Source organism: Rhinopithecus roxellana, chromosome 5 (genome assembly GCF_007565055.1).
Source record: "Rhinopithecus roxellana isolate Shanxi Qingling chromosome 5, ASM756505v1, whole genome shotgun sequence".
Taxonomy (NCBI): domain Eukaryota; kingdom Metazoa; phylum Chordata; class Mammalia; order Primates; family Cercopithecidae; genus Rhinopithecus; species Rhinopithecus roxellana.
In genome coordinates this window covers 132,466,455-132,480,408 of record NC_044553.1, presented here as the reverse complement: position 1 = coordinate 132,480,408, position 13,954 = coordinate 132,466,455, and the positions used below count along the sequence as shown (strand labels likewise).

Genomic DNA, 13,954 nt, shown 5'->3' with positions numbered 1-13,954 from the left:
GCCAGCCTCACAGTGGGCCCCTTTCGAGCCAACCTGTGGTGGCAGCAGGCCCTTCCCCACCTGGGAATGCCAGGTTTCTCCCATGGGAGGGAGGGCATTTCCAGGTAGCCAGAGCCCCACCCTTCAGCTAGAAAAGCACCCAAGGTCACTTCAAGATCCAACTCAGAGTCCCTAGAATCACTCTTTTCATCCCCCAAGCCCTAGACCTGAGTGTGTCCCATCAAGAGACAGAGGTCACTCTTGTCCCCTTAAACCAAAGGGGAGCATGGGAATGGGCAATCACATCCTGGCAAAACAAATACCAGAGACCAAGCACTGTGGGCACCACATCACTTTATTTCTTTGGTTTTCAAACTTTACTCTCGGACAAGGCAAATTCAGTCTCCCACCTGCCTGGCGGCTTTGTGATCCCTCACTGAAGATGGGCCTCCAGCTCCGAGGAGATGCTCAGCAGAAAGATGGAATCCCCAATAGCCAGCCAGGCTGGCAGAGGACTGCAGGGTCTCAGCAGGGGGATCAAGCACCCACAAGCAGAGACTCTGGGCTATAACCCCCAGAGCCTGCATCTCCTCCCAGCCTTTGCCCCACCTGGTACCACTCCTTGCAGGGGACGGGCCAGCCCCTCAGTGATCTCTGGTGCCTCAATGCCATTCCTTAGAAGCCAGCTGTGGTTCTTCCTATACATCCCTGCTGCTACTCATGCTGAACCTGGCACCTTCTCCCTTGGGGATGCCAGGCACAAGTTGCTGATCAGCTCCACATTTGATTTTCTTTCTTTTTTTTTCAAAAGATGGGGTCTCACTACACTGCCCAGGCTGGTCTCTAACTCCTGGCCTCAAGTGATCCTCCTGCCTTGGCCTCCCAAAGTGCTAGGATTACAGGCATAAGCCACCACACCTGGCCCCCATATTTGAGCCTAATGTTTGGGAAACAACTGAGTAAAGAGGATGCCAACTCCCAAAAGAAACTGAAGATCTATGTTCTGCCCAGTGGGACCGATGACCATGCTATGATGCTCCTTTTGTCCCCAGGAAAAGCTGAAAGCAGCTCTAGCTAAGCAACCCCCCTCTAAACCCCCTGACATACATACGGTTTCCAACTCCAGCAAGGGGGCCAGCCAACCCACTCAAATCAAAACCAAAAACTAAATCATAACAGTAAAAATATGACCAGCAAACAACCAAAGAGAACATCTCTGGTCCCACAGCTTCCTACAGGAGACCAGATGGCTGATTTCTGGCACTCTCTCTGTCCTGGAGCCAGAAAATAACACAAATATACCCTTGGACTTAGGGTAGACACTGTGGGACCCAGAGCAAAGGACATCCTGGCCAAGCCTGGGGTCAGCTCAGGTCCCTGACCTTCTCCAAACTGGTCCCCCTTCCTCCCAGCCCCTTTTGTACCTCCCTGTCAGCCATCTACCAGGGTGAGGCCATCATAGAGGGCTCGCTTCCACATGTAGTATGTGGAGCGGGCAGTGAGGGGGAAGAGGGCGCTGAACTCCTTGTAGGAGGGGAAGCTCTTGGACTGGAAGCGCTTCTGCAAGAACAGCTTGGCCTGGGCCTTAAACTTCGTGGTAGCGATCATGTCCATTACCAGCATCCGGCCATCCCTGCCACCCGCTGCTGCCACCACAGGTTGGCTCAGCAGGGGCCCACTGTGGGGCTGGCCCAGGGCTGTGGCCCCCTCTTGCAGGGCCCCCTCTCTGGAAGGCCCTCCCTCTGCATCTTCTAAAGAAGCCCCCACAAGTGGGGCCATCACAGCTGTCACATCCCTGCCAGCCTCCTCCTCCTGCTTCTCCTCAGCCTCCTGCCCTCCTTTGCCCAAGGTGGGGGCTGGCACCTGGAGTTTGGACAGGCCTCTGGGCCAACCCCGAGCAAGACTCTTCCAGACCCAAAAGGCAGAAGGTGACAGGCTGGGGTAGCGGAGGCGAAAGCGGCAAAAAGGGAGATGCCCACTCAGGACCTGCCTGCGGGCAGCCCTGCGCAGACGCCTCTGCCAACGGGACAGGGGCATCCTTAGTGGCAGGAGCTCCTGGGGGGTGGGAGGCTCCTCACCCGTGGCTTTCCCTGCCCCCTCTTCTGCTTCACTCTTCCAAGCAATTACAGCCCCTTCCCCAACAGATGCTGGCTGGGGAGTCCCAGGAGCAGAGAGGGCTGGTGCTGGCTTGAAGCTGGGGTTCCTCCGGAGGGCCTTTCGCCGCCAATTGTAATAGGTGGACCGTGAGATGCCAGGAAACCTGCGTTTGAAGCAGCGATAGGGCACCAGTGTGTTCAGGGAAATGCAATGCTCCAGGTACAACTTGGCCCGCTGCATTAAGACCATTCCAGGGCTTGACACCGCCAGTGCTGAGCACTCCAGCTCCTCCTCAGCCACCTGCTCCTCTGGCAGCTTCTCTAGCTCCTCCATGCCCAGCACCTCCTTGGGGGGCAGGGCCGGGCAGGTGCCAGAGCCCAGCAGCTCATGCTTCCAGGCGTAGTAGGTTGAGCGGGAGATCTCGGGGAACCGCTGGAGGAACTGCTGAAGCGGCACGACGCCCCCCCGGTGGAAGCTATCCTGCAGGAAGTGCTTGGCGGAGAAGCGGGCAGCCACCTTCTGCCGGTGCTCCTGGGACTGCCGCCGCCAGCGGTAGAAGGTGCTCTTGGTGACGCTGTAGCGCTCACAGAGGTGAGAGTAGCTGAGGCCAGGTTCACGATTGAGCAGCTCCAGGGTCTTGGCCGGCGATGACAGTGGGGCCAGGGTTGGAAGAGCTGGGGCCATGCCAGGAGCACCTTCAGCCTCCACCTCTTCCAGCCCCACCACAGGGGCAAAGTACTGGTGGCGGAAGAAGTGGCTGGTGAGGGGCTGACCAGCCCACATGATGTGCAGCGTGGAGGGCATGTGGTCGCAGCGGCGCGGCCGGATGACACGATTGAAGTAGGGCCGGATCTTGAGGTTGCGCATGGGGTAGATGGAGTAGATATTCCGCTGGAGAACAGAGGCGAGAGCGTACAAGTGCCACACGTTGGAGAAGCTGCTGGGGAAGCAGGAGGCCTTGACGTCAGCATCAAAGATGGCCTCCAGCGTGGCGGGGGGCAAGCTGGTCATCTCAGGGGACTCCTCAGAGCACAGGGAGTAGCGCACAGCCTGCAGCATCACTTTGGAGTCGATCATGCCCTGGAGGTAGTAGTGTCTGTGCAGCAGCATCTCCACCACTGTGCGGGCCCGCAGCTCCAGGCTGAGGCCCGCGTCACCCCACAGCAGCATGCTGGCCGCCTCGAACAGCAGGCTGCCCTCGCCCTTGCACACCAGCGGCAGCATGTTCCTTGGAGCATCATCGGGATACAGGCTCAGGGCCACCGAGTCCACTTCTAGCACCTGGAGGCCAGGGCCTCCCTCCCGGCAGGTGGGAAGAGTGAAGGAAGACAGGACCTGCTTGGCCTCGAGGGCAGCACCTACGAGACCCTCCAGGCCTTCGCACTCCACTGCCTCCTGCAGCTCCTGCAGCACCCGCTGCACCAGCTGGTTCCGAGAAGTCATCCTGCCAGGGCAAAAGATAGAGGGGCAGTGGTCAGGTCGAAGTGCCCTGTCCACTCCTGCACTTTCTCGTAAAAGGTAATGTCTATCTGCTCCTATCCTCCCAGAACAGACGGGATTGGTTCATCACTGAATGGTATTGAGGAAAAGTGTGGTCTCTGGAACCTGGCTTTGAATCCTGGCTCTGACATAAGCTTGGTCACCTTGGGTCACCTAACTTGTCTATGCTTCTGTTCATTTTCTATCAAATGGGAATGGGGTTTTAAAATCTGCATTATAGGCCAGGCACGGTGGCTCACACCTGTAATCCCAGCACTTGGTGGGAGGCCGAGGCAGGATGAATCACTTGAGGTCAGAAGTTCGAGACCAGCCTGGCCAACATGGTGAAACTCTGTCTCTACTGAAAATACAGAAATTTGCCAGGCATGGTGACAGGAGCCTGTAATCCCAGCTACTCTGGAGGCTAGGGCAAGAGAATCACTTAAATCCAGGACGCAGAGGTTGCAGTGAGCTGAGATCAAGCCACTACACTCCAGCCTGGGTGACAGAGTGAGACTGTCTCCAAAAGGGAAAAAAAAATTAATAGAATATGCTTGATTGAGTTGTTCTGGGCATAAATGAGACAATAAAGGGATGTTGGCTGGGCGTGGTGGCTCATGCCTGTAATCTCAGCACTTTGGGAGGCTGAGGTGGGTGGACTGCTTGAGTCCAGGAGTTCGAAACCAGCCTGAGCAACATGGCAAAACGCCATCTCTACAAAAAATACAAAAATTAGCTAGGCATGGTGGCATGTGCCTATAGTCCCAGCTACTTGAGAGGCTGAGGCAGGAGGATCATCTGAGCCTGGGAATCCGAGGCTGCAGTGAGCAATGCTCGCACCACTGCACTCCAGCCTGGGTGACATGAGTGAGACCTTGTCTCAAAAAAAAAGAGAGGCCAGGTGTGGTGGCTCATGCACTTTGGGAGGCTGAGGCAGGCGGATCACTTAAGGTCAAGAGTTCGAGACCAGCCTGGCCAACACGGTGAAACCCCGTTGCTACTAAAAATACAAAAAAAAAAAAAAAAAGCCAGGCATGGTGGCATGCGCCTGTAATCTCAGCTACTCAGGAGACTGAGGCACGAGAATCACTTGAACTTGGGAGGTGGAGGCCACAGTGAGTAGAGATCGTGCCACTGTGCTCAAGCCTGGGTGACAGACCGAGACTCTGTCTCAAATAAATAAATATAAATGATGCTATTTTTTAAAAAAAGTAAAGAAACAAAACCATGATCCTTAAGTACATGTCTTTTTCAATACTGGGTATAATCAAATGGGTCATACTCATAACACGCTTGCTGCAACCCGAGGTATGATGAATGTCTCCACTGGATGATTGTTCTGCTTTTCTGATAAATTAGCTCCCTTTAGCATGATGTACGATTTTTACTTGAAAGAAAGTCTAATAGACACTGGTCATTCAGATTTGGATATATTTGGCAGATATTTTTTCAAAAATGAATGAAGTGAACCTGTCATTTCAAGGGAAACAACTATTTGCTACCAATAAAAAATTATGAGCTTCCATTTGAAAATTCCAATTTTGGGAAACCTATATCCTTTACAGTGATCTTAATAGCTTCCTAATATCTAAAGATTTTTCTAATGAGATCAGTGGTGACATAAACAAATGTTTTGTTTTGTTTTGTTTTTGAGACTGAGTCTCGTTCTGTCGCCCAGGCTGGAGTGTGGTGGTACAATCTCAACTGGCTCCAACCTCTACCTCCCGGGTTCAAGCGATTTGCCTGCCTCAGCTGCCCGAGTAGCGGGGATTACAGGTGCATGCCACCATGCCCAGCTAATTTTTGTATTTTTAGTAGAAGCAGGGTTTCACCACGTTGGCCAGGCTGGTCTCAAACTCCTGACCTCAAGTGATCTGCCCAGCCTCAGCTTCCCAAAGTGCTGGGATTACAAGTGTGAGCCATCACGCCAGCCCTAACAAATATAATTTTTTATGCTGTATAATGAATTGTCAATTGTTTCCACTAAAGATCTACATCACTCAGTGAACGTTTCCCAAATAGCCAATAGGTGCTGTTACAAAGTCATGCACTTGTAGAAGAATCATTCAAAGTACAAAAGAAACCCATGGGGCTGGACGCAGTGGCTCACGCCTGTAATCCCAGCACTTTTGGCAGTCAAGGTGGGTGGATCACGAGGTCAGGAGATCGAGACCATCCTGGCCAAAGTGGTGAAACCCCATCTCTACTAAAAATACAAAAATTAGCCAGGCGTGGTGGCGGGTGCCTGTACTCCCAGCTACTCAGGAGGCTGAGGCAGAAGAATTGCTTGAACCCGAGAGGCAGAGGCTGCAACGAGCCAAGATCACACCACTGCACTCCAGCCTGGTGACAGAGTGAGACTTCATCTCAGAAAAAAGAAAAAAAAAAAAAGACCCATGGATTTTAATATAACAGGGTACAAAAAGTTCATGGATATGGTTTCAAATTCCACGTTATAATTAAGCTTTAAGAAGCTACTACATGTAAAGTTTTGTTATAATATCAAAAAAATCCACTGAAAAAGTGATCAAAATACTCCTCCTTTTGCCATCTACATATGTAGATGAAGTTAGATTTTCTTTTTTTTTTTTTTTTTTTTTTTTTTTTTTTTGAGACGGAGTCTGGCTCTGTCGCCCAGGCTGAAGTGCAGTGGCCGGATCTCAGCTCACTGCAAGCTCCGCCTCCCGGGTTTAGGCCATTCTCCCGCCTCAGCCTTCCAAGTAGCTGGGACTACAGGTGTCCGCCACCTCGCCCGGCTAGATTTTTGTATTTTTTTAGTAGAGACAGGGTTTCACCGTGTTAGCCAGGATGGTCTTGATCTCCTGACCTCGTGATCCGCCGGTCTCGGCCTCCCAAAGTGCTGGGATTACAGGCTTGAGCCACCGCACCCGGCAGATTTTCTTTAGATTCTTCCACCAAAACAGTATATCGAAACAGATTGAACATAGAAACAAATATGAGAAACTACCCATCTTCTTTTAAACCAAATACTATGGAGATGTAGAAAAATGTAAAATGTAAAAATGTAGAATAATGTGCTCTAGGACATTACTTAACATTTTCCCAAGTCTCCATAGTATGTGGTTTAAAAGAAGATAGGCCCAGGCAGGCAGGCTGGGAGTTCAAGACCAGCCTGGCTAACATGGTGAAACTCCGTCTCTACTAAAAATACAAAAATTAGCCGGGCCTTGTGACATGCACCCGTAATCCCAGTTACCTGGGAGGCTGAGGCAGGAGAATCACTTGAACCTGGGAGGCAGAGGTTGCAGTGAGCCAAGATCGCGCCACTGCACTCCAGCCTGGGTGACAGAGTGAGACTCCATCTCAAAAAAAAAAAAAAAAAAAGGTAGTTTTTTTTGCTCTGGAAATGCCACTTTTCATAAAAATGATTATTTGTTACTGTATAACAGGTTTTTTTATTTATTTCTCAGTTTTGATTTTATATACAATATACATTGGTAGATATAAGCTACATAAACGAAAGGTTTTCAGGGTCTTCAGACTGTACAGGAGTCCTGAAACCAAAAAGTTTGAGAAGTGCTGTCCTAGAACAAAAACAGCCTTTTCAAACGAACAGCAACAATCTATTCACTGCACAAGGATCTAATAACTATGATTCACTGAGCATTTACTATTTGCCATGCACTGTCCTAATCCTGACACTGATACTTTAAGTACTACCATCATCCTCAATTTACAGGTGAGGAAACTGAAGTTAACTTGATTTGCCCAAGGTCACAATACAAGCTAGTTAAAACCAAACATTTTTTATTTTTTCTTTTTTTTTTAAATTATACTTTAAGTTCTAGGATACATGTGCACAACCTGTTTTGTTTTTGTTTTTTTTTTTTGAGACAGAATCTCACTCTGTCACCCAGGTTGGGGTACAGTAGTGCATTCTTCGCTCACTACAACCTCCACCCCCAGGGTTCAAGTCATTCTCCTGCCTCAGCCTCCTGAGTAATTAGGAATGCAGGCACATGCCACCATGCCTAGCTTATTTGTGTATTTTTAGTAGAGATGGGGTTTCACCATGTCGGCCAGGGTGGTGTTACAGTCTCAAACTCCTGACCTCATGTGATCCACCCACCTTGGCCTCCCAAAGTGCTGGTATTACAGATGTTGGCCACCATGCCTGGCCCCAAATGCTCTTTAGGGTCTGTTATTCATCTCCTGTTTAAACCATTAACCACCTTTTAACACAAAACTAATCATATCGATTACTGGTATGTTTTTATTGTTCAGTTGCAAAGCAGAGTGGTATTCCTTCACAGACACTGTTTTTAAATTAGAAGAGGGACCATTATCCTTTCTGGTTTCTCAGACCGTGTTCTCAGATTAAACTTGTTCTCAGAGTTCAATAAATTGCTCTAGGTGAATGAGCCTTAGGTTTAAAAACGGTGTTTGTGTGTATACATTTTTCAGCTCCTCAAACTGTATACTTAAGGCCAGGTGTGGTGACACACGCCTATAATCCCAGCACTTTGGGAGGCTGAGGCAGGAAGATCACTCGAGCATAGTTTGAGATTGCAGTGAGCTATGATCATGCCACTGCCCTTGAGCCTGAGCAATAGAGTAGACTGTCCCCAAAAAAGCAAAAAACAAAAATCTACATTTGAAAGGAATGTATGAATGCAAATTATAATTTAGTATAAAATTTTTTTAAAAAATTAAAAGTACTGAGGCCAGGCGTGGTGGTGGCTCAACCCAGCACTTTGGGAGGCCAAGGCAGGCGGATCACGAGGTCAAGAGATCAAGACCATCCTGGAAAATATGGTGAAACCCCGTGTCTACTAAAAATACAAAAAAAAAAAAATTTAGCTGGGCATGGTGGCCTGCGCCTGTAGTCCCAGCTACTTGGGAGGCTGAGGCAGGAGAATCACTTGAACCCAAGAGACGGAGGTTGCAGTGAGCCGAGATCGCACCACTGTACTCTAGCCTGGCGACAGAGCGAGACTCTGTCTCAAAACTAAAAATTAAAAAGTACTGAGGGAACACCCACCAGAATTTTACTTGATAATCAAAGAAGAAAAGTTGTTTAAAAATTGTTAATCAGCCCATGTGCAGTGGCTCACGCCGGTAATCCCAGAACTTTGGGAGGCTGAAGTGGGCGAATAGCTTGAGCCCTAGAAGTTCGAGACCAGCCTGGACAACATAACATAACCCCATTTCTATGAAAAAAAAAAAATAGCCTGGCACAGTAGCACGTGCCTGTAGTCTCAGCTACTCAGGAGGCTGAGGTGGATAACCTGAGCCTCAGGGGACTAAGATTACACCACTGCACTCCAGCCCGGTGTCAGAGTGAGACTCTGTCTCAAAAAAAAAAAAAAAAAAAAAAAAAAAAACCAACAACAAACACAAAATGAAAATGAAAAAAACAAACATTGGTAATCAGAATCACCTTTGGATAAAATTTCTAGGCTGTAGATTTCTTTAAAATGTGTGTAACAAATCTGGTATAACCTCTCACCATATTTCTATTTGTACCATATGATTTAACTCTAGAAGTTGGTTTTTATTAATCTGTCAACTTGTATGCCTTTTATATTTACTTTAAAAAGAAAACTGTTACTTTTCTTTGGATTCAGGAAATAAACCGTATCAGTCCTGAGTAAAGACAGCACTTACATTATACAATTTTTAAAAAATGAACCCTGAAGAACAAACCGTGTACACCTAGACAAGCTTTTTCATTTTGGCAGACAATCATGTCAACAAGCAAGATGTTGGGTTTTTGTTTTTCTTGCATGATGTCACTTGTTGAATGCTATTTTACAGCTGCATACAAATGAGTGTTCGGCTAGATACTTTGTAAACAAAATTAGGAAAATAGCCACTATTTACTGACTGCTTCCTATGTGCATTTAACTAGGTAATTCAACCAAAATCTCAGGAAAAACAAGACGGAACAATATATTGAAGCTGTGTGGATGATTTTTTATACCCTTACACGCAATTAGCCGATTTCCTGAGCAGAGCATGATGTTCCCCCAAGTGTTAACAACTATCTGCCAGCTTTTCACCCTTAAGCATTTGGAGTTCAGGGTTTTCAGAGGTAATTTTGTTTATATGTGGTTCTCACCTTCCTTCCATGTGAACTACAATCCATCACACCTACACTATCTACAGGATCCCTAGTCTGAGTTCACACCTGGAGTCTCCGGGTTTACATTAAGTAGCTTTCCCAAGACCACACAGCTTTTAAAAGCTACAAAGTCTAAGCAGCCTAACTCTCAAGCTCCCCTTCTAACCACTATAATTCCATCACCCAAAATTCTCCTCATGCAATGGATCCACAAACATACGGATTATTAGGACTTTGAGACAAACTTGGCCATTTTACAGATAAGGAAATTGAGGTCCAGAAAGGTAAAGTCGACTTGCCTGAATTCACGCAGCAGTGTCCAGATACCTTCCAACACAACGTCCAGATATGCCACACTTCCTCTTGCACAGTCCCCACCCTTCCCCACCCTCTTCGTCCCACCCTATCTACTCTTTCCGGGCCCAGTTCCACCCGGCTCCACCCAATCTCATTCCTTCCTCTTCCCCAAAGGGGTAGGAGGTACAAGTATGTGATACCCCACTTCTGGCTTCCTCAAAAACTTAAGGAAAACCAGCTCCACACTCACCCCCAACCCACAGATGGATTGGCCCACCAGAGAATAGGGCCTTGTGGAAAGGGTAAGGGCTGCACGGGGAAGCCTATCACTCTTAAGTAGACAATTGATGATGGGGTTCAGGTGCAACAGTCTTTTTGGCAATGGCTCTCTTCCTAGAAGTGCAATGCAAAGCAGACAAGCCGGTTGCCAGGTGCATTCAGGGAAGGAGGTGCAAAAAGTGATAGCTAATCTATGGACTTTGCCCAGCTGGCCTGCCCTGGCCCCCACAACTCTTAGAAGTGATCTAAAAAGGTATGAAACCAAGGAGGCAAGGCGCCCTCGGACTGCACAGGCTCTCCCCTCCTCTTGCTTGAGATTAGAGGGGAGGGGGTAAAGGCAGGACATCCAGAGGCATCCAGCCAGGATTTTAGCACCAGTAAAGCCAAGGAATGAATGAATGGCCACAGGCTACTCTGCAGGGCACTCACAGCCTCGCCTTCACCAAGGTCAGCTTCCCCGCTCTCCCATTCTTTATTTCAAGCAGATGGGGTCTCAGAACCCAGGTCTGGCCTCTTGTCCCCTGCATCTTAGGAATGAGCCAGGGATCTGGGTGGGCCAAGGGATGGAGGGGCAAGAGATCTGCTGTTATGGGGCTGGCCTGGTCTTTAGAACAAACTCCTTCCCTACCAGCCTCATCCTGGGCTCTAGCTTACCATGGATCCCGTGTTCTCAGCCCTCCCTTTTCTTCCTCTCCCTCCCAAAGCAGGCGCTGTGTTCTCTATAGTCAACCCGCACATGGCCCACACAGGTCTCAGGAAGGCTGTGGTTTGATTCTCCCCTGGATGGCTGGCTCCTCACCCAGCCTTGCTCCGTGCCTCTCTGCCCTGCCCTCCCTGGCCTGGCCACACTAGCCCGACTACACAGGCTGCACCCTGCCAGGGCCTAAGGGAGCGCCAGCCATCTTGGCTCCCTCCCCGGTGGCCCTGGAGGCCCAGCCAGGCAAGAGCAGCTGCCAGGGTTGGCTAGTGGCAGCCAAGCCTTTGGGCTGCGACTTCCCAAGGAAATTCCCACCACCAAGGGTAGTGGCTGCACCTTGGGTCACAAGGGTGGGCCTGAGGCCACCAAGTCAATCCAGCCCAGTTCAGTTGCTCTACTGGACCACGTGTTTGGAAGGGAGAGTGCAGCCCACAAGGGGAAGCAGCACAGGATCCTGGTTGCCCCTTAAGGTGCCAGGAGGCAATGAGTGGCAAAAGAGGGAGCTAGCAGGTCTGGGGCTGCAGGGACAAGGGATCCAGCCTGAGAAGCTCCAGGAACCTGGGGAGGGACCGAGGCCAGACCATTGTGTAGGGTGGGGAATGGAGATAGGCAGACGGGTGGGGGTGGGGACAGGGCTGGAGGTGGAGGTGGGGGTGGGGAGAAAGAGAACTTGAAACAATGCGTCCTCTCCCTCTACATACACACCCAGACACACACACACCACACAGCATCTTCACGTGGTCAGTCCTTGACCTGGGCCCAGTAGGGTCCCGAGATCATCCCTGACCCCGCTGGAGCCTCCAAACTGTACAGGGCACCCCCACCCTTCCTAGTTTTGAGGAAACTCGCTGGTTTACTGACCTGGAGGGTGACCCAGAGCCCCGGGGGCATCCACTTCTCGCTCCACCTTCCAGCCTGGGACATTTAAGTCACCCTGTGGGGAAAGGCCTTCTCAGGCAGCGTCCCCAGTCGAGCTCGTCTCACTCCAGAACCAGTTTCATATCTGTAGAGGACCATTGAGCATGGACCGTCTACAGCCAACTGGCCGGTGGGGAAGCGGCTTAAGCCACTCCCCCCAGGAAATCGCCCACCCTCAAGTGCTCTGTACCAAGATGAAAGAAGTGCAAATTCGGGGGTCACTTCCAATGGTAAAGTGATAGCAGCTATTGTCATCCACTCTCCCCAGCTGGGGGTGTTAAAGCGCCCTGACCCAGCTCTGAAACAAACCCCAAACTGCCCAGAGAAAACTTGAAAGAAAGTTGAAAGATTTCCAAAGAGTTTGGGGGGAGGGGAGTGAAGGGGAGGAGAAGGTTCAGATCGAAAGACCTAGGGGAAGAAAGTCTGTGGCCAGGCTTGCAGGGGAGGTGGAAGAGAGCAAAGCTGGGGCCCAGAAACTAGCTATGGATGATTGCTTAAGAGAAATACCTTGAGGCTCTCTGAACCCTCAAAATGCATCTCTTTGTGAGGCAGCTCTCACCGACCCTGGTCCTGTAAGACAGGGAGAACCAGGCAGACTGAAGAGCTACTCACCGCCCCATCATGGTGCAGGCTCCCTTCCCATCCAGGAAGGCCCCACTTTCTCTAAAGGCTGCATCTCCACCATTCTCCATTCTCTGAGCATCCCCCAGGCTTGGGGCTCAACACCTCTCATTCCCAAAGCAAGCCTGGGCCAGAACTGCATCTGTCAGGAGCCAGGGGGCCTATCCCAGGGCACCTAACTTACTGAGCCCAACTGGAAGGTGGGGGCATGCAGTACCTGCAGCTTCGGTCCCTCCCCCATGGCTCACCTAGGGCCCAGGGGCCTCAAATAATCCCAGGAGGAACCAGTCCAGCCCCTGCTGATGGGGGAGGTGAAGGCCTCAGGATTGCAGCCTTAGTGGCAGCTTCCCCCCCACCCCCCAGGGGCTTTCCAGCCTGGCTTTAACCCTTTGGAGTACTGTAGCTAGCTGCTTCTTTCCAATTCCACCCATCACTCCTCCGTGCTGTGTTTCCCCTGGCAACCACTGTAAAATGCCCTCAAGTATCCATTATGCTCCAGCTCCACTATTATCATTTTCTCCTCTCTCAATCACAGCTCCACACTTATCACCAAAAACAAAAAGTCCTTCACTAAACACCCTTTCCCAGGGGCACTGGAAGAAGGGCCATTAGACTTGAACTCAAGTCCAGTTCCTGCAACATAATCACACCCGCCCCACCCACCGTGATGGCAGTGGCCTGAGGCTGTGGCTTAGCGGATGTCTTGGACTTGGGTTTGAATGCCAATCCTACCCCTTACTAGAGTGTGGCTTTAGGCAAATTGTTAAACCCCTCCCAGCCTGACTTTGTGGTTAATGGGGTATAACATCTACCCCAGAGAGTCATTGGGTAAATTCCCGAGATGATAAATTTAAAACATTTAGAACTCTGCTTGGTACAAAGAAAGTGTATTCCAGTTCTCAGCCTTTCCAGTTAATTTGAAATTATTTTTAAACTCTTAATATAAATATGCTGTATTTTTAAAGTTTTAGAGAATAGTGGTTATCTCATAGAAGGAGATGGAATTACGAAATACCTTTTCTTTCCACACTATGTTCTTTCTGTGCTGTTTGACATTTTATAAAAACGTCTGCATTACTTGCTATCATTTTAAAAAGCAATGAAGATAATTTAAAAATTTTTTTAAGGCTAATGGAATCTTTCGAAGTGTTTTTAAAAAAGAAAGTAGCGAAAAAACAAAAAGGTTTGTTGGCTTTTCCATTACAAAAGCAAGAGTGCTATTTATAGAATAATTGGGACATTTTTTGAAAGTAAAGTAAAAGAAAAATTACCTATAATCCTATAATCTAAAGACAGCTATTGTTAACATCTCAGTATATTTTTTTCTAATCCAGTCCTTTTTTCTTAGAATTACACAAGTTAAGCATTCTCTTTACGAAAGATTCAAATAATACAGAATAAAATGGCCAGGTGTGGTAGTGCATGCCTATAGTCCCAGCTACTCAGAAGGCTGGGGCCAGAGGATTGCTTGAGTCCAGAAGGTAGAAGCTGCAGTGAGCTAT

The 13,954-nt window shown here is 49.2% G+C and overlaps 1 protein-coding gene and 1 pseudogene across 1 annotated transcript; both read right to left on the bottom strand.

Moving 5' to 3' along the window:
- Positions 1–316: 316 nt before the first annotated feature.
- VRTN (vertebrae development associated) lies at positions 317–11,956 on the bottom strand. The gene is made up of 2 exons (XM_010382633.2): positions 11,775–11,956; positions 317–3,520 (listed from the first exon to the last, which is right to left on the bottom strand). The coding sequence occupies exon 2, from the start codon at positions 3,517–3,519 to the stop codon at positions 1,411–1,413; it is 2,109 nt and encodes a 702-aa protein (XP_010380935.1). The 5' UTR covers position 3,520; positions 11,775–11,956; the 3' UTR covers positions 317–1,410.
- The window catches only part of LOC115897598, a 48,003-nt pseudogene continuing 45,427 nt past the window's right edge, over positions 11,379–13,954 (bottom strand).

What these genes read in the sequence shown, in the direction of transcription:
- VRTN (XM_010382633.2), bottom strand. Translation starts at nt 3,519, where the DNA reads ATGACTTCTCGGAACCAGCTGGTGCAGCGGGTGCTGCAGGAGCTGCAG.